At 37.1% G+C, this 23,445-nt stretch overlaps 1 protein-coding gene across 1 annotated transcript in view; it reads left to right on the plus strand.

The window, feature by feature from the left end:
- USH2A (usherin) overlaps nucleotides 1–23,445 on the plus strand; it is an 801,896-nt gene that overhangs the window by 352,810 nt on the left and 425,641 nt on the right. Inside the window, exons 26-29 of the mRNA XM_050780502.1 lie at nucleotides 956–1,229; nucleotides 6,368–6,571; nucleotides 6,699–6,779; nucleotides 9,374–9,565. Coding sequence (XP_050636459.1) covers nucleotides 956–1,229; nucleotides 6,368–6,571; nucleotides 6,699–6,779; nucleotides 9,374–9,565 — 751 coding nt within the window. The remainder of the gene's footprint in view (nucleotides 1–955; nucleotides 1,230–6,367; nucleotides 6,572–6,698; nucleotides 6,780–9,373; nucleotides 9,566–23,445) is intronic.

Here is a 23,445-nt window from a genome sequence, read left to right on the forward strand (position 1 = left end):
CCTCTGCTACTAGACAGCATGACTCTTAGGAGCAGTGTTTACCTTAGAGCAGCAGGTATATGGCACATTGTAAGAGACTCGGTATTTATCGAATAAGCGGATAGATAAATGAACAATTGCTTACCTCAGGTCCTTCCTGAAGATGATACTTTTATGGAAAAAGTCATAGTTTGTATTTGGCATGATTTAATCTGTTTTACTTAACACAACTGATCTCAAGATTTTAAATATCCTATGGTCACTGATATGTTTCTAACAAAGTAAAAATATATTAGGTAATATAATTATGAGACATTTTGAAGGAAAATCTATGAACTTATTTTTTACTATGAAAATTTGGGTGAAATATGTTCACATTAGAAAATGGTACAGTCATCTAATAGAATACACATAGAAGCAATTATGTTAAAGATTTAGAATAAAACTGAAATATTGAATCAAAATATGTCTTACAAATTTGAAATTGAGTTCACTAGCCAGTTAAAATAAGCTTAATCAAGCTTGACATTTCATTTTCTTATTGTCTTGTCATATTTTCCCCCAAATTAAATTGATATATGAAGTAGTATTTTCTCATTTTCTAAAAATTCAAAGAGTCATAGTTCAAACTGTTCTGTTCTCTTCAGTCATTCAGTCACTTACACAGGGGCTTAATCTTTTAACTATGTTGCAGCAAAAATAAACCTTAGGTCTACATAACATTGCATCACATCGTCTAATCATTACTAGATATGAATTTGTTTACATCAATACAACATTCTTCATGTCAGCTATAAGCTTGAAAAGGATTTCGTATGTTCCTAAGCAGAAACTTAGGGTAAAGTGACACATTTCTATAGAGTGCTTTCAGGGAACTGTTTTACTTTTCTTCAAGAAATTGTCCTTCTGCTCTCTCCCAAACTGCCCTTCTGCAGCCTTTTTATATACCTACTTTCTTTTTTAACATAAAATACAGATGGAGCTGAAAAGTGGAATATTGAGCTTCCGGTTAAATACCAGTCTTGCCTTTACACAAGTGGATCTATTGCTGGGGCTATCCTATTGTAATGGAAAGTGGAATAAAGTCATTATTAAAAAGGAAGGCTCTTTCATATCAACAAGTATGAATGGACTGATGAAGCACACATCGGAGTCTGGAGCCCAGCCACTGGTGGTGAATTCACCAGTTTATGTGGGAGGAATCCCACAGGAGCTGCTGAACTCTTATCAACATTTGTGTTTGGAACAAGGTAAGTTCCATCTGGAGGAATTCACAAATCCATACAGCCCTGGTGCTAACAGATTTTGGTGGTTCTGTGTTTCAAGAGATAGCAACAGACTCAGGCTAAAAGCAGCACCCAACAACACCCCTTTTTCTGGAGAAATTTAAACCCTAAAAACTAATGGAGCACTTTTTCAAATGGTTCTGTGTGTTACCCTTAACAGTATGCCATCATTTATAATCAGCATATTTATTTCAATATGTCCTGGGTAAATAGTAATTAATATACATATTATTATTGTGACATGTAATTATATATGTGGTATATAATTATATATACATATATTAATTACTATTTACTGAAGAAATATTAAAATAAATATGTTGATTATAAATAAGGTACCTGAGATGCTTTCCAAAGATGATATTTATATAGAAAAATTAGTAATTTATATATTTATTATATGCATTATATAATATACACATATAATGCATATTTTAAATATATAATGCAATTATATGTGAGATATATAATTATATATGAATATATGTGTACACATACATAATTATATATAATGCATATAAATGTATTTCCTCATATGTTGAATACTGATCATTATTTGTATTTACAGATGAAAAAATAAATGAAGTTGCTATGCACAACTAGTAAAAAATATTAATGCAATTCATTGCCTTTTCTTTCTTTGACATAAATGCTAATTGTCTCCATAGTTTTTCAGTAGAGCTTTCATGTGGAAAAAAACTGTGGGGTGTATTTGGTTGACTTCCAGACATACTCGTGAAAATCTATACATTGTAGATTATCAGTAACCATAAGAGAAAGAAAAAGTGCATTACTTATAGTTTAGGTAAGAAGTTAACTCATAGAAATTTGAATGTAATCAGAGAAATAATTTGAAAAGGCTAACAATATCTGTGTATCATTTCTTGTGACAGTCATGGTTCTGAGAGCTTGCATGAGAATAGGTGAGTCAGTTATTCCTAACAAGTGTGTTAGGCATTATTATTTATATCCTCATTACAGATGAGGAAACTGAAGAGCAGAGAGGAAGGTAACTTTCCCAAGGTCACATGGCTAGTAAGCATATAGAAAGACACTAAGTCTCTCTCAGGCAGCCTGGTATAGAGTCAACTCTCCTTAATACAATCAATGCTCTCTTTTATGGGCATTGGCCAATGCTCCTTTGTAAAGTGGGGAATGCACAGTAACTTCCAGCATGGGACCAAGCACACTCCCAGGTGTGGAAACGGTCCTTTACAAAGTTCAAAATCTATGTACCCTGAATGGTTAAAATTTTCATGAAGCAGTCTTTGCCTATTTGGTAAGTACATAAAGATTTAAATGCCTTTGAATAGAAAATATATGGCAAGCTCTTAGGAGACTTTTAGAAGGGTAGTAGTAAGGAGTTAATGAATAACTGGGGTGTAAGACAGTAATGACATTTTCAAGGCACTTAAGGTGTAACAGCAGCTAAAAATATTACATTCGTATAAGAACTTCTCCAGGTTTTCAGGTTTCTGAGGTTAGAAAGAACTTGAAAACCCTTTGTATGAGTGAGATTACTTAATCCTGTTTGCTTCTGGGGGAAAAAAAAAAACTGAAGACAAGAAACAAAAACCCTGCATATACAGCCTTGTTCTAAAGACATGGTCCTAAAGACATGGTTAAAACTGAAATTGTAAGATAATAAAAGAAGTTTAAAATATCGCCATAGACCCAAAGGGAATAATTTTACCTACATGCTATGACTAAGTCTGTGATACTGGAAGGTATTTTATTTATGAGTAATATTAAATGTTTATTAGTGTAGTAGCATCCACATCAGTGGTTCTCAAAACACTGAAAAAATATTGACGTATGGTAGCTGGAACATGGAAGTCAAAATTAGCTATTATTATTACTATTCAAGATACATTGACTTCACCTGGAATGGTTATTAAAAATACAAATGTTAGGGACCCCTGTCCCCTAAGATTCTGACTCAGATGCTTTGAGAGACACTGATCTATATAAACTGCATGTTTTATATGATGATCAGGGAGACTAGTCACAATACAGAGGTGCAGCATAAACGTAGTCAATTGCAGTTAAAACAAATCATGTTCACTTAATATATTTCTTTCAACCCACTATCAATTGTCTTAAAAACCTTTTTCCTTTTCTCTGCTTCTTAATTAGCACCTTTTTTTTCATCAGAAGCTCTATTTTTTGGTCATATGAGTACTATTTTTTTTTTTAATACACTAACATTGTAATCTTCTCCGAATCAGATACAAGACTAATTTTATTTCTTGTTTTGGAAATGCTGGGCAACATAATTTGCTGAAGATGTGCCAGCTTGGATGATGAGAGTTTATCTTCTTAGAATGATCAATGAGGATAATCATTTACATCTAGGTTGGGCATGACTGGGTCTGGCATGTGGTCTCACAGGCAATGCTCTGCGCAAACCCCTCCATGGAGAGGGAGGGGGTGGGGGCTGAAAGTTAGCTGGCCTGTCAAGTCAAGCACCCTGCAGCAGTACTGCCTTCCCTAGAAGAAGGGCTAGTGTTTTTCTGATTAGTCACCCTAGAGCTCTGGGCTACCTTTTAGGCATTTAGAGGCCCAGGGGTGGTGGTGTGGATGGGGATTTTTTTGGATTCTCACAAGGGTAGTGGAGTAAGAAAATAAGGCATTTCTACTCCTCTCACAAACATCCCCTTTCTCCTCTTGTCCTCACATCCCATTCAAATGTTTTAGGTGACTGGGGAGCATTTCTGGTGGTACAGAGTTGAAAGCATGGGACAACATTAACTGAACTCTTTGGTTGCCACCAGAAGGATGCCACTGGAAGGACCCTGCACTAGAGCTCAGCAGCTTCAAGAGCTCAGCAGTCTCCAAGCCCTGGGGCCACAGGACCATTTCCTTAGGAGGATTTCTACTTACAAACTTCATTTTATAACTAACTCTCTGGGCCTTTTTCTTCATCTCCAAAATGAAGAAAGACGTATCTCCCTGGGCTTTCCCAATGAAAATTTCATCTTGTGAATTAATTTTTATTATGGTTTTTGTTAAATTTTTAATTTTTTTTTGTTTGTTTTTGTTTTTGTGTGTGTGTGTGTGTTTTGTGTTTTTTTTTTGAGACGGAGTCCTGCTCTGTCGCCCAGGCTGGAGCACAATGGCCTGATCTCAGCTCACTGCAAGCTCCGCCTCCCGGGTTTACGCCATTCTCCTGCCTCAGCCTCCCGAGTAGCTGGGACTACAGTTGCCCGTCACCTCGCCCGGCTAGTTTTTTGTATTTTTTAGTAGAGACGGGGTTTCACCGTGTTAGCCAGGATGGTCTCGATCTCCTGACCTTGTGATCCGCCCATCTCGGCCACCCAAAGTGCTGGGATTACAGGCTTGAGCCACCGCGCCCGGCCTAAATTTTTAATTTTTAAAACATTATGGTAAAATATAGGTAACATAAAATTTACCACTGTAACCATTTTTAAAAGTATAGTTTAGTGGCATTAGTTGCATTCACACTGTTTTGTAGATATCACCATCATCTCTCTGAAGAACCCTTTTCATCCTGCAAAGCTAAAACTATGTACCCCTCAAAAAATAATGTGGCATTTCTTATAACAGCACTTCTTTGCCAAGCTGCCCTTCCACTATTCTCATTTTGTTGGTAGGGAAGTCAGGGTACAGAGAATTTTGATACTACAGCTATGTGCCATCAGAAGATTACTGCTGATGAATAAATTAAAATTCTTAGCTTCTGAATTTGCCAGTCAATGATTTTATATTGAGCTTCGTTGCTTTCAATTCAATTCACCCAACTTATTGAGTGTCTACTGTGTGTTTAAGATAGACTAGCAGTATTGATCAGTCAGGACTAAAAAAAATGTGGATAATAGTAAAAGACATTTAAAAGGAAATAGGCTGCAACTTAATGTGTTAGAAGGCATAATAGCACATCATATAAATGCTGAGGAGAACAATATGGTCATTGTTACTATTAACTTATTTTACTGTTATGCATTGCATTCTATTTTATTTCCATTTCCTGCTGCTGTGCTTTAATCTTGAAAAGAGCTGATCATGTGTTTGAGGCCTTTCAAACTTTACAGTGTTTTGTTCAGAGAGAGAGAACATGCACGCTACAGCAATCTCAAACTAGGTCCTGTTTGTCCCAATTTCGTGCAGTTTTCTGCGCAGAGTACTGCCAGACTTCACTGAGCTGATCTCTGTTTTCACAAAATAGCATGTAATTCAAAGCCACTGCTATTCCCTGGCTGACTGGATGCCTTTTTTGTTTGCTGTCTAACAAAAAAGTGGCGAATACTCTAAATTCGTTTCATCCGCATTCTCTGTTAAACTTCATAGAATGGTACTACACACTGGGTGTTCTAAGGTCACCTGTGTAGAATACACATTCCATGAAATCTCATGGTGTTGCTATTGCCAACACTGAAGGCTGGCCCCTGTCATGCTAATGGGGATGTAAAACTAGTGACCATTTTGTATATTCAAGATTATGGAACTCTGTGAAAAACGATAGAGCATAGTGACAGCTCTTCCGTAGGCTGATGTAACTAACTCAGGCTAAATTCTGTACCTCTGAAGTGATTGTTATGCAATTCATGGCAATATTTCAGGATTCTAATATATTTTGAAATTATGTTCTCTCTCCTGCTATTCTGCATAAAATCCTCAGAGTGTATTTTTCCCCAATGAGTTTATTGAATAATCATGCTAATTCAAATATTATTTTTGGCATTTAAAACTGACTTATATAGTCACTTAATTTTTCAGAATTAGGAGACATGGGTCTATCCCCCTACCATAATATGAAGTTGCCTAAATTTTCTTTTATGGGAAGAAACAGAATTTAGAAAATGTGGGCCTAAAGAGGTAAAATAAATGCTTTTTCAGTACCAGAAGTTAAATTAGAATTATCCATGAATGTGTTTTCCAAATAACAGAACTATATTTCTTTGCAACAAATTAGCTTGATAAAAAGTAGGAGGCACAAAATGTTTCCCAAGAAAGACTTGAAAGTCTAGCAATTGTGTCTAACCACCCCCCTTCCTCAAAATGTAGTACTGCAGAGGACAAAAATGATTGGTAATTAATGACTCAAGCCCTTTATGCGATACTAATCCCTTACTATTTGCTAGGTTTCGGTGGTTGCATGAAGGATGTTAAATTTACACGGGGTGCTGTCGTTAACTTGGCATCTGTGTCCAGCGGTGCTGTCAGAGTCAATCTGGATGGATGCCTATCAACTGACAGTGCTGTTAACTGCAGGGGAAATGACTCCATTCTGGTTTACCAGGGAAAAGAGCAGAGTGTTTACGAGAGTGGTCTCCAGCCTTTTACAGGTAATGTGGAGGTCCTCTAAATTAAATGTTGCATGTCTCTTATTCATCCCCCTTTCCCTCCCTGCCAGTCCCTTATTAGTCTATATGAGTATTATTTTAATCTTGCTGCATCTTATTTCCATTTAAGAATACCTGTATCGGGTGAGAGCCTCGCATGAAGGAGGTTCAGTATATAGTGACTGGAGTCGAGGACGTACAACAGGAGCAGGTAAATACTTACCTTCAAATGCATATGTGCACACACGCATGCATGTATTTGTGCATGTATATAAAAGGAAGGACTATTACCCTGAAGTAGTAATATTTTTGTAGTCTTCTGACAGAACATGCCTTGATTTGAAAATACATCTGTCAATGGCTAAAATGCTTAGCAGATCAGTGCTTTTGATTTGTCAAGAATTCACTAAATATTTACTGAGAATTGATCCTTTCCTCTTAGGATGCAGAAGAAAGGAAAGTTCAGGTTGTCTTAAGGATGTAATAGTCCCACCAATCAAATATGCTTAAGGATAGGTAACCTTTACAGATGGCGTATATAGCAAGAAGTTGAAGTCAGGGATTAGGATTATCCTTGGAAGGGAGTGGCACCCTCTTGACTTTCTCATAGAAGGCGCATTGGAAACCTGCAACTGGTTGGAATCAGGTGTGTCTATGACATCATTGCAGATGTTTGCCCTGTTGTTGACTATTAGAATCTTAGAATGACTCTCCCCAGAGAGAAAAAATTGCTGATTGGTTTAATTTATTTTGAGTTGGAAAAGAACCAACTAGGAGACAGTATACATTAGACCTAATCTCAGACAATTGACTTGTTTTGTACTTCTGACTGGCCACAAAATCTTTCCCCATAATACCCCCACAGGAAGGCATTCAGCACAGAGTTTTGTGAATCAGTGGCATTCTACTATTTTGGGTCAAATATTTGTCAGGAAACTGAACATATCTCCAAATGATTGCCACTTAATGTCTCTGTAAGAAAGTTTATTTAGCGAGTAACAATTTGTCTAAAGATGCGTTTCCATCAAGATATTCTCTTATACTTAATCTACAGTGGGTTACTATGCCAGGTATCCTCTGAGGAATCTTCTTAATCTAAAATATAATTAAATACTGAGATGAGCAACTAAGAATAATTTTCAAGACTCTCTACCTACATATTTTCCAGAAGAGGACAACTTGACACTTTTCCAGGATGATTTAAATTATCACCTATTTATAGGCAAGACAATGAGCTGAACGATCTCTTAAAATCCTTTTCAACTTCAGGGCTAAGAGAAAGCTCCAATATAAAATACTCACTTGTAACTGACATGTTCTCTCCTCCTGTTTCACACCCTTCTACTTTATTAACAAATATAAAGCCTGCTTTGAGTATAATTCAGCAACGTTAATAGGTGTCTGGAAAGCACATTGCTTACTTAGCTTAATAGTCCCCACTTTGAGTACTACTGAGAAAGTACACAAATACAGCTCTGAATTTATAGCAATGATCTGACCACAGTCCTATGCCATAAATTCATATTTACAATCTGACCACAACACTGAGCAGCTACATGCTCCCAAGGGTTGGAGAATAATTGCACTATTTAATTATTTTTGAGTCAGTTTTGCTCTGTCCCTTATGAGAAGACCATCTGTTAGACAGTACTGTACTTTGCCCTGTACCACATTTCAGAACTAATAAAATCAACATCACTCCCATTGTCCCTTTCCTTGCAACTCGATCGTGTGGCCTGTGTGTTTTCTATAGGTGCCCGTGGTGTTTAAACAGCTCAGAGAGTGGTTCTCCCCTTTGGTGTTTCCTCTTATCCTTTATGTGCACTCTGTTTCCCTTAAAGCTGTCCTATTTTATTGGTCTGGACAGTAAAGTCGGAGAGGAGGAGATTTGATGTGGAAAACCAGAGTGATCCTCCATCGACAGGGCTCAGGAGTCCATGAGCAGCTAGAGCAGGTCTCTCATCCATCATCCTGCCACAGAGTTCCTTGGGCTCTTTCTTTGTGTCCCCAGTGCACTCAGCTGTGATGAAGTTTTTACTGATCAGAACTGTAGAAATGTCTAATAAATAGTTAAAGGTTATAGATTTTTTAAATTAGAGGGCTCAGCTTGTAAGTAAGGTTTTGTAGTTCTTTTAAACTTCCTCATTTTGTGATATTATTTTCAGATATTCTGCAGAACAAATCTTTGAAAATGACTTTGTAGAATCTCAAGGGCACCAGCTCCTTTGCCCCACTCCCCACCCCCAAAAACTGCAATTAAGAATATATTCCATATATCATATCTGGTAGAACTTTGCTTTTTAAAAATTAATTAGAAAAACAATTGCATTTGGAAAATGGGTCCAGGCATTCAAGTACAACACAATCACATTTGTGATATTTTTTGGCTAATATATCGAAGATATAAAAGTGTCAAACCACTATGTATAATAACAGTCTAATTATCTTGCTTCAAAGGGGGTACATCATTATATTGCTTGAACTTGTTATCTGCCTACCATCCACCTCCTTCTTTATGAGTGATGTTTAAACATGTCTGATACATTAAATGTTTTTGGAAAACCTGGACTAGACTTGAAAGAATGTTATGTCGATGGAGTTTTGATGGTTCTGAAATATCGCTTAAACTGAATGGCTCAAGATGTGCAGTCATATTAAATCAATGCTGAAAAGTTACAACTCTAATAAATTGTATTTATGCTAATGGTTGAGTCTGATTTACTGCGGCCATTAAAAGTGAAGAATAGGAGCAATAGTCTTCTCAGAACTGCCTTTTTCCCTATTTTCTCTTTTATTCCTTCACAGCTCCACAAAGTGTGCCAACTCCCTCAAGAGTCCGCAGCTTAAATGGATACAGCATTGAGGTGACCTGGGATGAACCTGTTGTCAGAGGAGTAATTGAGAAGTACATTCTGAAAGCCTACAGTGAGGACAACACCCGTCCACCCTACATGCCCTCTGCCAGTGCTGAATTTGTCAATACAAGCACCCTCACAGGTAAAGGCGATTCTTTAACAGAGTAGATCTTATTAACTTCCTTTTTGTTTGAATTTTAAATAAAAATCTTCTGCAATTTTTTTAAATTTATTAAATATAAGTGTATTTTACCTGATTAAGAACAACCACCATCTAAAGTAGTGGAAGCCTACATCTACCTAGGATAAAAAGGATAATTCTACAATGTGCATGGGCTCTCATGAATAATTTTATTCTAAGGCAGAGGTTCTCTCCATCCCCCAAAGATTACATCATAGGTGGCTGTAGCCCTTTAACACCTTACAGACATCTTTTGGAAATCCTAGGTATAAATACTTATTTCACAAAGCAAAAATTTACTCTTTGGGACTAGCCCCAGTTCACACCACTATTATTTATTGTAAAATTGCTGATTAAACCTAATTATCTCAAGGTGGAGGAGTCTTAGAGCCCTAGTTATTTGGACTGGCAAATCAGTGAATCGATTTCTCACAGTGCGGTGTGCCATGAAGAATGATTATAATGAAATATACTCATACACACCACTAACACATCTCACACTCAAATTCATGCATGTGTATTAAGTGCATTTTTCAACTTCATGAAATATTAAAGCACATTTAAAGGGAGAGTTGAATTTAAGCCTTTGATAAAAAGAAAGTAAATGTGTCAACTTTGACAGAAAAAACATTTTCCTCTATCAAAAAATCTTGTAACATGAACCATCAGAATGGATGTTAGAAAAGCCTTAAATATTTCCCCAACATACCTGCTGGTCAGTTCCCTCAAGACTTGGCTTCCTTTTTTAAGACTCTTTGGAATGTACAGCCCAAATATACCACCAACTTTTAGCAAAAGAAAAACAAACAAATTCACATCCTTCACTTCTTTCCTATTTTACCCTCCTTATAAAAACCCAACCTGATTAAGCCCACAGCTTGCCTTTTCACAGGTTGCACATGGCAGCTACATGGGCTGGAAAATATCAAGTAGTTTATTGCCAAAAATGCTAAATCCCACTTTCAAATGAGCACTCAGTAATGACACCAATCCTACTATATTTCCAGAATAGTCTCTTTCTCCCATTCTCCTCATTAAATATTTTATATTTTCCCAAACTATACACATGCTATCTCCCTTTCTCATCCCACTCAGCTGACAATGTTCTATTTTAGATCAAATTAGACACCACAGATAAAGCAATCTATTGTATAGGATTTCTGTTACTTTCTTACTACCAAATGTATGTATTAATTGCATTTTTCTGCCTGATGGAGTTGTTATCAGGGGTTGGATGAATGAATGCATGCTAAAACACTTAAAAACATTTTGACATATAGGAGGTGTGTGTTATGCTATCATTTTCTTTTCATTATTATTTTTTATTTTCACACTTTTTTCTTTTCTGTTTTACAAAGCTTCTCTTATCCTATCAAAAATAGAAATCTTCACAAGTCCTCTGGACCCTGACTCTTCCTGTTTTTTCAGAGATGTTACTGATAGCTTACCTTCTTCTCACTTACATGTTTAATGCCTCTCTCTGCTGCAGTAGAGTATGGCCCAAGGACCAGCATTACTAGCTTCATGTGGGAACTTACTATTAATGCACATTCTCCTGCCCACCTGAAACCCACCAAATCAGACACTCGGCAGGTGGCTTAGCAGTCCTTGTTTAAACAAGCCCCCAGGTACACCTGATGCATGCCAGAGTTTGTGAACCACTGACTGAGTGGATTCTTCTCAGGGTCATTCAAACTCTTTTATCTCCCATTGTTAAAAACCAACACACTAACCCAAACCAGTCACAAAAATCTTCATTCTGTCCAAACTCCCAGCTGTTGCTCCCTCTCTCCTCCTCTCGGCCTTCGTCTGGCATGAAGTATCGAAATTCATTTTGTCTTCACTTTATCTGGCCTCTGCTCATTACTTTTGTGATGAGCACCAAGAACTGCCATGTTTACACAGGCAAAAAACACTTGGCACTCTATGTCTTCACCACTCTTCAGTATTCTCTACAGTAACTCTCTCATCATTTCTTGAAATATTTCTTCACTTCTATGACTCTCCTGCTTACCTCTGCGTTCTCCAGGAACCCTGTTCTCAGTATGCTTTGCTCACTTCTTCCAAAGTGTGATGACATATTGAAGAGTCTCAGGATTTAGAACTGGGCTGTCTCCTCTTTCTCTTTCATTTTTTTTTTTCTGGCTTGCTCCAAAAACCTTATTGATTCTCATAACATCAAATACCAGACAGATGCTGCTGTTGACTCCTAATTGCACATCCCACCTAGACGTCCAAATGCCTGCATCCTAATAGGCATGTGGACACAGTGACATTTTCAACTGGATGTCTCTCACCTTCTACACTTTCCAAACCTCAACTCTTGCTTCTCCTACATTCTCATAGATACCTCCAGCCACCCAGTCAAGAAAGTCTGAGAGTTACTCTGGACTTTCCACCTCCTTCACACCTCATATCCACAGTTGTCATTCTATTTCTTAAAATATGTGTGAAGTTCGTCCATTTCTCCTCTAATCTACTGGTCAGCCCAAACCACTACCATCTTTTGCCTGGACAACTGCAATACTTATCTTCATCTTTCTCATAACCTTTTTTTTTCTTTTCTCTCCCTGGCCATGAGTCTATTCTACAGAGCATCCAACATCATATCCCTCTCCTCAAATTTTTTCTTTCTTTTTTATTAATTATACTTTAAGTTCTGGGATACATGTGCAGAATGTGCAGGTTTCTTACACAGGTATACATGTGCCATACTGGCTTGTTGCACCCACCAACCCGGCATCTACATTAGTTATTTCTCCTAATGCTATCCCTCCTCTACACACACACCCACCCCTCGAAAGGCCCCGGTGTGGGATGTTCCCCTCCTTGTGCTCATGTTTTCTCATTGTTCAACTCCCACTTATGAGTGGGAACATGTGGTGTTTGGTTTTCTGTTCCTGTGTTAGTTTGCTGAAAATGATGGTTTCCAGCTTCATCCATGTCCCTGCTCGGCCTCTCATGTAATCATATTTTGTCTCAGTCTCCCCCTACTTCCTGGGTTTGCAACAATCACCTTTGTAATTAACATAATTTAAAGAAATTTGGACGTAAATCCTTAGGAGAATTCCTGACAACTGTGATAGAATAAATCCCTAGAAGTAGAATAACTGCATCCAAGGCTCTTAAGATATTGTATAGTCTTGAACTTTGAAGTCAGACATTGATATAAATCCCTGCTATAGACCTTCTCTGTGACTTAGATAAGTTCCACATCCTTCTGGATCCTTAAGTCTTAACCTTTGAAATGGGAGAGTAATATTTACCTTAGAAGAATATTAAAAATATTAAGTAATATGATATTTTAGCTCTAAACCTTTTTAGCTGTGTAACTTGGACAAATCAATAAACCTCAGTGTGCTTCAAAATCCTTCTATGTAAATAAGAATGCGATACAACTACCTGCCTCGCAGGGCAGCTGTGGAGATTAAATGAATTCATGTATACGTAAAGCACATAGCACAGTGCTTGACATGTGGCATGCACTGTATCAATGTTACCTGTAGGATATCTGTAAAGTGTGTAACACTATGCTTAATGTATGGTAATTTCTCAAGAAAAGGATAGTGTTTTTTTGTTTGTTTGTGTTTGTTTTGTTTTTTTTTTTTTTTAGATGGAGTCTTGCTCTCTTGCCCAGGCTGGAGTGCAGTGGCTTGATCTTGGCTCACTGCAAGCTCCGCCTCCTGGGTGCATGCCATTCTCCTGCCTCAGCCTCCCGAGTAGCTGGGACTACAGGTGCCTGCCACCATGCCTGGACTAGTTTTTTTTTTTATTTTTAGTAGAGACAGGGTTTCACCGTGTTAGCCAGAATGATCTTGATCTCCTGACCTCGTGAATTCTGACCTCGTGATTCGCCCACCTTGGCCTCCCAAAGCGCTGGGAATACAGGCATGAGCCACTGTATCCGGCCAGGATAGTGATTTTGACACTGCCCAAAAAGCTGTGCCAATTATGCTTCCACTAGCAAGCAGAATGCAAGATTGTGCATTTCATTTTATCTAGCCAACACCAAGTTTAACAGTTGAAAAAAAATTGCGAATTTAAACGGCAAAATGTCAGAATATTGTTTTAGTTTGTGTTTATGTGATTACTAGAGAGATTAGTTTTTTAAATATTTATTGGCCATTTCTACTTCTTTTATGTGCCTAAGTAAGTCCATTGCTTTTTATTATTTTATTTTATTATTTTTTTATTTTTTGAGACAGGTTCTCATTCTGTCACTGGAGTGCAGTGGTACAGTCTCAGCTCCCTGCAAACTTTGCTTCTTGAGTTCAAGAGATTTTCCTGCCTTGGCCTCCCAAGTAGCTGGGATTTCAGGTGTGCACCACCACACCAGGGTAATTTTTGTATTTTTAGTAGAGATGGAATTTCACCTCTTTGGCCAGACTGGTCTCGAACTCCTGACCTCAGGTGATCCACCTGCCTTGGCATCCCAAAGTGCTGGGATTACAGGCATGAGCCACTGCACTCAGCTTCACTGTTAATTTTTCTTTCTTTCTTTTTTTTTTTTTTTAAGATGGAGCCTCGCTCTGTTCCCAGGCTGAAGTGCAGTGGCGCGATCTCGGCTTACCGCAAGCTCCGCCTCCCGGGCTCACTCCATTCTCCTGCCTCAGCCTCCGGAGTAGCTGGGACTACAGGCGTCCGCCACCACGCCTGGAGAAGTTTTTGTATTTTTTTTACTGGAGACGGGGTTTCACCATGTTAGCCAGGATGGTCTCGATTTCCTGACCTCATGATCCGCCCGCCTCGACCTCCCAAAGTGCTGGAATTACTGGCATGAGCCACCGCGCCCAGCCGTGTTGTTAATTTTTCCATTGAATGATTCACATTTTCTCATTTCTCATTTTTCTCTGCATATGAAGAATAATATACACGTTTGTCTCATCTGATGCAACTCCCCCAGTTTTGTCATTTAAAAAAATTGATTTACATTTTTGTGTACGGATTTAAAAAATATTTTATGTAGTTAATACAACATCCCTAAAATGTTCAATATACTATGGGTGATATTTAAAAAATATATATTCCCCATTTAGGGTTGATTATTATTTGTTTATGTTAGATATACCATGTTGATAACATAATGCATCTTCCTCAAAATAGTAATTCTAAGGTTAGGGTAAGAGCAAATTAGAAACTGGGAGCAGGGAGGCTTTTCAAATTAAATCAGCCTCTCCCAAGATTCTGAAGGATTCCTTCTTGAAGGAGAGATCCCACAGATTGTAAACCAACGTAGTGTAGTCCTGGATGTTACTCAAAAGGCATGTCGTACATGGTAGTGATGTATAGGCGGAAGAAAATCAGAAAACTACTGAGCAATTGTTGTTTATTTTTATATATCAAATTTGTCAAAAACCAAGGGAAGTGTTAACCATGTTAACTATGAGTGCAGTTTTGTCAATTTCTCTGAGATATTTTTTGTTTGCATTTTTTGAATTTTTGTGACTTTTACACTTATTATTTATGTTTTAACCTTCAAGGTCTCATTGCTTTAGGTACAGCCATGCATTGCTAAAGGATGGATATGTTCTGAGAAATGTGTCGTTAGGAGATTTCATCACGTTGCAAACATCATAGAATGTACTTACATAAGCCTAGATGGCATAGCCTACTCCACAGCTAGGCTAGATGGTGTAGCCTATTGTTCCTGGGCTGCAAACCTGCACAGCATGTAACTGTGTTGAAGAGTGTAGGGAACTATAACTCAGTGGTAAGTATTTGTGTATCTAAACAGATCGAAACACAGAAAAGGTATAGTAAAAACACTGCATCGTAATCTTATGGGACCACCATCCTATATGCTGTCTGTTGCTGACTAAAACATTATGTAGCACACGACTGCATGGCAGCAACTTGGCTAAAGTCCTTTCATTCAACATTGTTTTCTTATAAGGTTGATGAGAAAATTAAAAAAAAAAAAAAAAAAAAAACCTAGCAAGGGCCACTGTCTGCGTGGAATTGCACATTTTCCCCATGTTTTTGTGGGTTTTCTCTCGGTACTCCAGTTTCCTCCCACATCCCAAAGGTTTTCCCCTTACATGAACTGAGCTGTCTACATGAGCCCAGAGTGAGTGAGTGCAGGTGTGTGTGAGTGTGCCCTGTGACGGTATGGTGGCCTGTCCAGGGCTGGTTCCTACCTTGAGCCCTGAGCTGCCAGGATGGGCTCCAGCCACACACAACCCTAAAGTGGAATAAGCAGATTGGAAAATAAATGAATGAATAAATAGAAATCATTGTAAAATAAAAATTCATAAAGTCTATGATAATCATACAGATGCACAGCAATAAACAGTGCAGTATGACAGGGCTCAGCAAGCTGCCCAGTCTGTGATTGCTGGGGTTTGAACAAAATGCTGGTAGGAGGTGCTCCTTACAATGTTCACTTGGAAAGTATTTATTCCTTGATTTATACCACTATGACCACTGTCACTCACTGATTCACCAAAACTTGAGTAAATCATTATCTTGTTTTGATTAATCTTTTGTAAATGGATGTATAGCACACATAGCACACATTCATTACAGTGTTTAATATTAGTAGTCTATAGAAGTTTGGTGATGTTTTGTGACCAGAAATACATCATAGTATTTTTTTGTTTTTAAAGAGATGGAGTCTACCTCTGTTGCCCAGGTTGGATTGCAGTGGCGCGATCTCTGCTCACTGCAAGCTCTACCTCTTGGGTTCGTGCCATTCTTCTGCCTCAGCCTCCTGAGTAGCTGGAACTATAGGCGCCCGCCACCACACCCAACTAATTTTTGTATTTTTAGTAGAGATGGGGTTTCACCGTGGTAGCCAGGATGGTCTCCATCTCCTGACCTCGTGATCCTCCCGCCTCGGCCTCCCAAAGTGCTGGAATTACAGGCGAGAGCCATCACGCCAGGCTGACATAGGATCTTAATTCTTTCTTACATCAATTAGCCTGTGGGAAAATTGGGTTTGTTGTTTATCATTTCACTTAAAAGTCACAGTTTAGAAAAAATTCCAATGACAAGGAGGACTTCTATATATCTCTGCAGTTTTAGTTTTATCTTTCACTTGAGATTCTCCATATTTAAGTAGGGGAGTCACTCATTCATACGTGTTTTTTATAATTGATATAATTGGTCTTCTTTCTGGCATCATGTTTTATGTTTCCCAGTTTTGTTATTTCTTGTTTTTTAGTTATTTTTTTCACTACATTTCTTGCCAGTGTGTACTATGAATCCTTTGATGTTTTTTCTTTCAAGGAGTCTGCTGCTCTCAGTGCTAAAGTGAGTCGTCAAGGACATATGTAGAAGGTAATCTTAAAGACTAAAAGAACTCCAGTATTGCCAGGTGGACTTTTCATTGTGAAGACTCAGGATAATGAGGGGGGAATGTGAATTGAGAGGCACCAAAGTCAGCTTGGATAATTATCAAAGTCAGAGAATTTCCCAGTAAACAAAAAGGAATACTAGGAAGTGAGATGGAAGGAGTTTAGAAAGCAGAGAGCCAGAAAGCTGGATTTGGTGGAGATGTTAGGGGTGTAGAGATTGTTTTGAGACAGCTGCTTTGCCAGTTGGTTGAGAAACCAAGGTACTAAAAGAGAGAAAAATCAGTGAAGCCTATTTAAACAGTTTTGCTGTTGAGCAGTTTTGCTATCGATCTTGAAAATAATCCTTGTTTAGCATATCTGAGGTGACTTTTGTTGAGATTTCAATATTTCAGTTAATTTTGGTTGTTAGAGTCATATTTAAATAAAATAATTCTGATACTGAATGTACAAATTTAGCTTTATTGGTTAGCGTAGGGTTCTTTACCAATTACGTTTTAAAAATGCTAATCAGAAAATGTGCCGGTTTCTTTTCATTGATTTTTTTGTTATTTAATAAGCTCTTTTATTCTTTAGATTTGGGTCTTTCTTCAACTTGGAAAATTTGCCACTGTGTTTGTGATCATTACTTCTGGTGAGAAATAGCAGTTTTCAATATTGTATATTTCTTCCCAGGTTGTCTTCCTCATTTTAGTAGTTCAGAACACGGCTTGTAGAGTCAAATCAATCTAAGGTCAAATTCCGCCTATGCCACTTTTTAGCTGTGTGATCTCAGGCAAATTAAAAAACATATCCTTACATTGGAGTTTCCTCATTCATTAATGGGGGATGAAAACCATATTTATATTGTGGAACTGCTATAAAGATTAAAATCAGTTACGTAAAATATTTTGCTCAGAAACAGGCATATAGTGAGTGCTAAATGAATTCATCGTTATCTTTATAATCTCTGAATTATAGTTTCTGATTTCTGGGTTATTGTCGCATAGTTGTTTTTCTTTCCATTTTCTGATTTTTGCACTGTTGATTCTGCTCTTTGAAACTTCTAAGATGATTTTTAATTCTTCTAGTACAGTCTTTGATATGATCTTCATTTTTCCTCATCTAGCTTACTTTGATTGCTACCTGCCTCTTGAAATTCTCAATTTTTGTCTTCATCTCTGTTTTACCGCTTACCTCCTGTCTCTTATTTAGTGGATTCCAAGTTATTTTAGACCTTATTAATGGCATGCAACTCATGATTTTTACATTTTATAGGTTTCTTGAATTAAATCCTCCCCGGAATATGATAATCTTCCATAATTTGAGGGCTGTATTCTCATCCTTCTTTCGAGTTACAATTTTTCCATCAGCTAAATGTACTACCCCAAACTCAACTCCATAGTTCAGTTGGCTCATTTCTAAAATAATCTTCTCACTGGGTGTTTGCAAGGGAAAATTAAACTGTTTTCTAATCATCTTACGGGGCATCCAGTTGCTGTTAATAAAAACCTTCGCTAAGATGATGATAGGGTTAGTGGGATAAATTTGCATTAGCCTTGCAGCCACCCTGCAGTTTCAGCTCTTTGCTTCCCAGTGTTTGGTAGAGTAGGAGTTCTGAGAGTTTGCTAGCGTTTTGCTTCCAGTTTAAGACTAGGTTTGCCTAGGACTTTCCTTCTAAAAGTCCATTGTCTTTGCCTGGTCTCATTTTAGGTATTTATAACACTTTGGTCATTTCACTGGGATTCTTACAAGATGATAGTTCAAAACTGTAGGTGTACACTGAGTCGCCTGGGGAGCTTTAAAAAATATACTGATGCCTGTGTGCTCCATGTGCAAAATGTCTGATTCAATAGGCCTGGAATGTGGCCTGGGAGTTTGTATTTTTAAAGTATCTCAGGTAATTCTGCTGTACAGCCAGCACAGGGAAACTGTATTTAAAGGAGGAGTTTGTCACCAGTGATCACATTTAAATATTATCCAGAAATTCTTATAACTTTCATTTCCCCACTGAAACTCAAAAATGTTAGGAGGGAAAAAATTAAATGTGTTTAAAAAATAATAAGCTATTAAAAGTAAATAGAAAACACTAGCAAAGGAATATTATAAGATGACAAAAATTAAGTGCAGGGAAGTGGGATTCTATGCTCAGACTTACAAAAAGCAGAAGGTAAAAGCAAAGAAAATTATTAAAAATGAATATCAACTAGGATAACTGAAGAAAATAGAATAGTGAAGCAGAATATTTACCATTCATGAATTTGTCTATCAGAGGATTAAATGAGATAAATCCCAGTTGCAATGGAGAGTCCAAGGGTTAACAGGCCTACTCAGGAGCAAATGGGCCCCTTTGGGCCACAGGGTCTAGATTCTGTGCCCTCCCAAGGCCAAGGTTCAGAGCAAGGACTTCTTTAAGGTTCATTTCCTCAGCCGGAGCCTCAGGGTAGAAAACCCTTCAGTCATCACTCCTGTGTATCTTTAGATTTGTTGAAAGGGCTCCAATTAACTCTGGGTAGCTTTTGCTGATTTTCCCTGCAGCCCTGTTATCATGCAAAGTTGCAACCCAGAGAGATAGGACTGGCATTTCCCCTCAAACTGAGGACTGCTCAGAAACTGACTTCACAATTTGATTTGAAATTATTTCAAGAATGAATGGATTCAAGACTTTGCACGTATAAGAATTATTTTTTCCATAAGGTATTTAAACATGTAAACTTAATTGTCAGCATAATTATTACAGCACCTCGCATCAAGTGCTACAGATATTGGTGTACAGAAAATATTTTCTCAATTTTATTGTTGCATTACATTGAACTAAAGTATAGGGGTTATATTGCTTCCTCAGGTAAAATGACAAATAGTAGTAATATTATTTATTATTTGCTATAGTTTGGCAAATGAATCAATAAGAAGAAGAAGAATCTTCCAGATGACCCAAATAAATCTACATTTATGTAAAGAAAAAGGCATTTTAATTTATAATACAAATAATATAGCTTTTGTCACTAAAATTATTTCAGTTTTTACATACAATGGGCTTTTTTTTTTTTTTTTTACCTGAATGAAGTGGGTTTCATACTGAAAACATGTTTCTAATTTTTGCCTCTTTTCCATGGCTACTAGTAATAATTAGTGACTCTCAATTCTACTGGTCATAAGGTGATTCTCAGATTACTTATAAAATGCAGATTTTGGGGCCACTCATTCTGTATGTCTGGGCTAGTATTTAGCAATTTGCATTTTACCTAATGCTCCAGTTGGTTTTTTGGAAGGTTTATGAATCACATATTGAAAGACACTAGTATAGAAGAGTAGTGGTCAGGTTAGACGGGAATACTTTCACCTGCTGGGCTTGCAACTATCCCCGCCTTACTCCTGCGTCTGGTTCTGTGTTAACTTTGCTGCCAGAAAAATGCCAAGGCAAGTGAATGAAGAAAGAGAGGCAGTGTCAGTAGGACTCCTGAACCCCAAGCGTGGTGCTTCTGAAAGTTCCCAGGAGAAAGGAAGTAAGAATTGGGGATCTTGGTAACATGGATTCTGATTCACTAGGTCTGGGAATATGGTGTTAGATTCTGCTTTTCCAAGCAGCCCCCTGCCACTCTGTCATGCCCAATATAGAAAGGCAAGGAGCTCACTATTTATGTGGGAAATGGAAAACAACAACAACAAAATAAAATATAAGAAAACCTAATTCTCAACTACAAGATGCCCCTTAGGTTCATATTAGGTGAAAGCAGTAAAATTCATAGGTGAGAGCAGTAAAATTCAATGTAGGAATTATCATTGTAATGTTTTGGTAGAGCCTTACCTGCATGCATTTAAGTTACAAACATTCAACTACATATATTGGAAATGGGTAAGGGATGGAGGAAAAAGTAAAAAAGCAAAAGTAAAACAAAACAAAAACCTACAAAAATAATGTCATAGGCAAAGGATGCTATCCAGTACTGAAAATGTCAATTATCTGTTAGCTGGAAAGAATGTTTGAATAATTTTAGGATTTCCCAATCATTGACAAAGAAGTGATACTCATTGTTTGGGTGTCTACACAAAGAATGAAGACTTAAGAGCCCTGAAGAATCATTGATTTCTGAAAAGTTAGAGGCATATACAAAACCAAATGTACTGTACTTTATGGGCCATATAAAGAGTTGTCAAGGGAACATTAAATCATGTTATTTTTGCCTTATGCCTGATTTTGGAACTTGAACTCAGCTATACAGAGTATCGTCAATAAGATTAAATTAAATTAAATTAAAATGCTACTCTGTATATGTATGTATATGTGTATATATGTACATTCATACATTATACAAATATGCTCTCTCTATATATGTATTCTCTGTATATATATGTAATCATACTTATCTGAGAAGTCTGCAGAGAAATGACTGTAATTCAATGTCGTGAATTTTTTTTTTTCTATTCAGTTGAAATTCTTACTCCAAAGTTGCTAAAACTGCCTAGGGTACTCTCTAAGCACCCATGCTATTTCTTCAGTAGACAATAAGCTCCTGGAGGACAAGTTTCATGTTTTATATTTATTTTAAGCCTTGTTCACTACCTTGCTCTAGGTAGGTTATGTACTTACCTTAAAATAATGAATGAAGGAATCTTTCAGTTAGCAAATTTAGCTTTCTGCTACTAACCCCATAGTTAACCTAATGTTAATATTGGTTTTGTGCTGAGTTGGACTGAGTATTGAACTACTAGTCCTTACTAAAGTCTGTCTTTTATCAGTAGTTCTTTAATTTTATAAAAGAATGTACAGAGCTTTCACAACTTAAATGTACATTTGGAACTTACTATACATTTCCCAATAGAAAAAAAATATGTTGGTAGGGTGAGGCTAATAAATAACTAATAAAGACTAATTCCAAAACTTAGACCTCAGAATAGAACCCAACCACTATATATTTGAAATGAAAAATAATGGAAGCCAATACTGCTGCAATGCTGATAATTATAAAGAACGGAAAATATTCATTTATTTTAAAAAGTGATCGACCATGTTCCATGCTAGTGCTAGGTCCTATCTTTGTAATATGATTTTTTTATAACACTAAAATATAGCCCAAGCACTCTCTCTGAAGTAAGATTATATAGACAATGAAAGTTTTATGGGGGAAAACCTAATAGAGATGGGTTTATCATTTTTGATTCATTATTTCACTTGAGATATTAGAACCTAAAATAATAGTGAAGAAGTTTTTCTTTCACTGGTATTAGGTGTCCACAGTAAATGCAGAGGTGGGACGTTCATAGGTGAGACCTGCACACTTCATCTTTTTGCTGTGCCATCCTTACAGACAAGGCTTCTACCTCATAGCTCAAGATGATTACTTGAGCTCCTGCCATCCAGTCTGATTTTCACCCAGCAGGAAGGAATAATGGTTAAAGAATACTCACTTTCACTTCAAAGACATATTTTAGAAGTTGCTCCTCCACCTGTGGTTATCTTGCATGGTCGGAACTTAGTCACATAGCCGTACCTAGCTTCAGGGAATGTTGAAAAATGCTGTCCTTATTTCAAGTAGCCATTTGCCCAGGTAAAAAGTGTTTTTATGTTACTGAGGAAAAGGAGTATAATACATAATACGGAGCAATTAGTAATCTTTGCCACAATAGGCAACCGTCAGAAGTAAATAAAAAGGAATTCTTTTTGTTGGTGTTATTAAAGATAAAATTCAGTTTTTATAGTAGACCATAAATTAATATTCCAATATTTGTAGTTCATTACAAACTTTTGAAAATTTGAGATGGAATCTTGCTCTGTTGCCCAGGCTGGAGTGCAGTGGAACCGTCTCAGCTCACTGCAACCTACGCCTCCTGGGTTCAAGCAATTCTCCTGTCTCAGCTTCCTGAGTAGCTGGGACTACAGGTGCATGCCACCACACCTAGATTTTTTCTTTTTTCTTTTGTATTTTTAGTAGAGATGGGGTTTCACTGTATTGGTCAGGCTGATCTCAAACTCCTGACCTCAGGTGATCCACCTGCTTCAGCCTCCCAAAGTGCTGGCATTACAGGCTACAAAATATTTCTTTAAATGTAAATCTTGAAAGAAACTGGTCTGAAAAAATTCACAGGACAAAAATATGGCCTATGACATAAATAGTAAAAATAGAAATGATGTAATGTTCCTGCTTAGCTAATGTAGAAGGATTTCATTAGGTAATGCAGTGTTGATGAGTTAATAGCTTTGTCTAACTCTCCTGAATACATAATGTGCCTGAACTACTGGTACATTGTGAAATCTTCAGAGAGAGTTTTTTTAAAAAAAGTTTTTCATTTTGTTTTATGCAATAAGAATTGACACCAAAAGATTTGCATTTCTTTTTGGTAACATGTTGAGCCATGGTTTAAAATGATGAAAATATATAATTTTTGTTCTGCAGTGATAATCAACTGGGCATTTCCACAATGCTTATAAATATTCAATACAAATACTTCAAAGTTATCAATCACATTTGATAAAGATGAAGAGTGCACAGCCAGACTTTTCTACTTTTTACCGTTTATGATCATTTTATATTTACATTATATTCGGAACAAATTAAAAGGGTTATATGT

Source organism: Macaca thibetana, chromosome 1 (genome assembly GCF_024542745.1).
Source record: "Macaca thibetana thibetana isolate TM-01 chromosome 1, ASM2454274v1, whole genome shotgun sequence".
NCBI classification, from domain to species: domain Eukaryota; kingdom Metazoa; phylum Chordata; class Mammalia; order Primates; family Cercopithecidae; genus Macaca; species Macaca thibetana.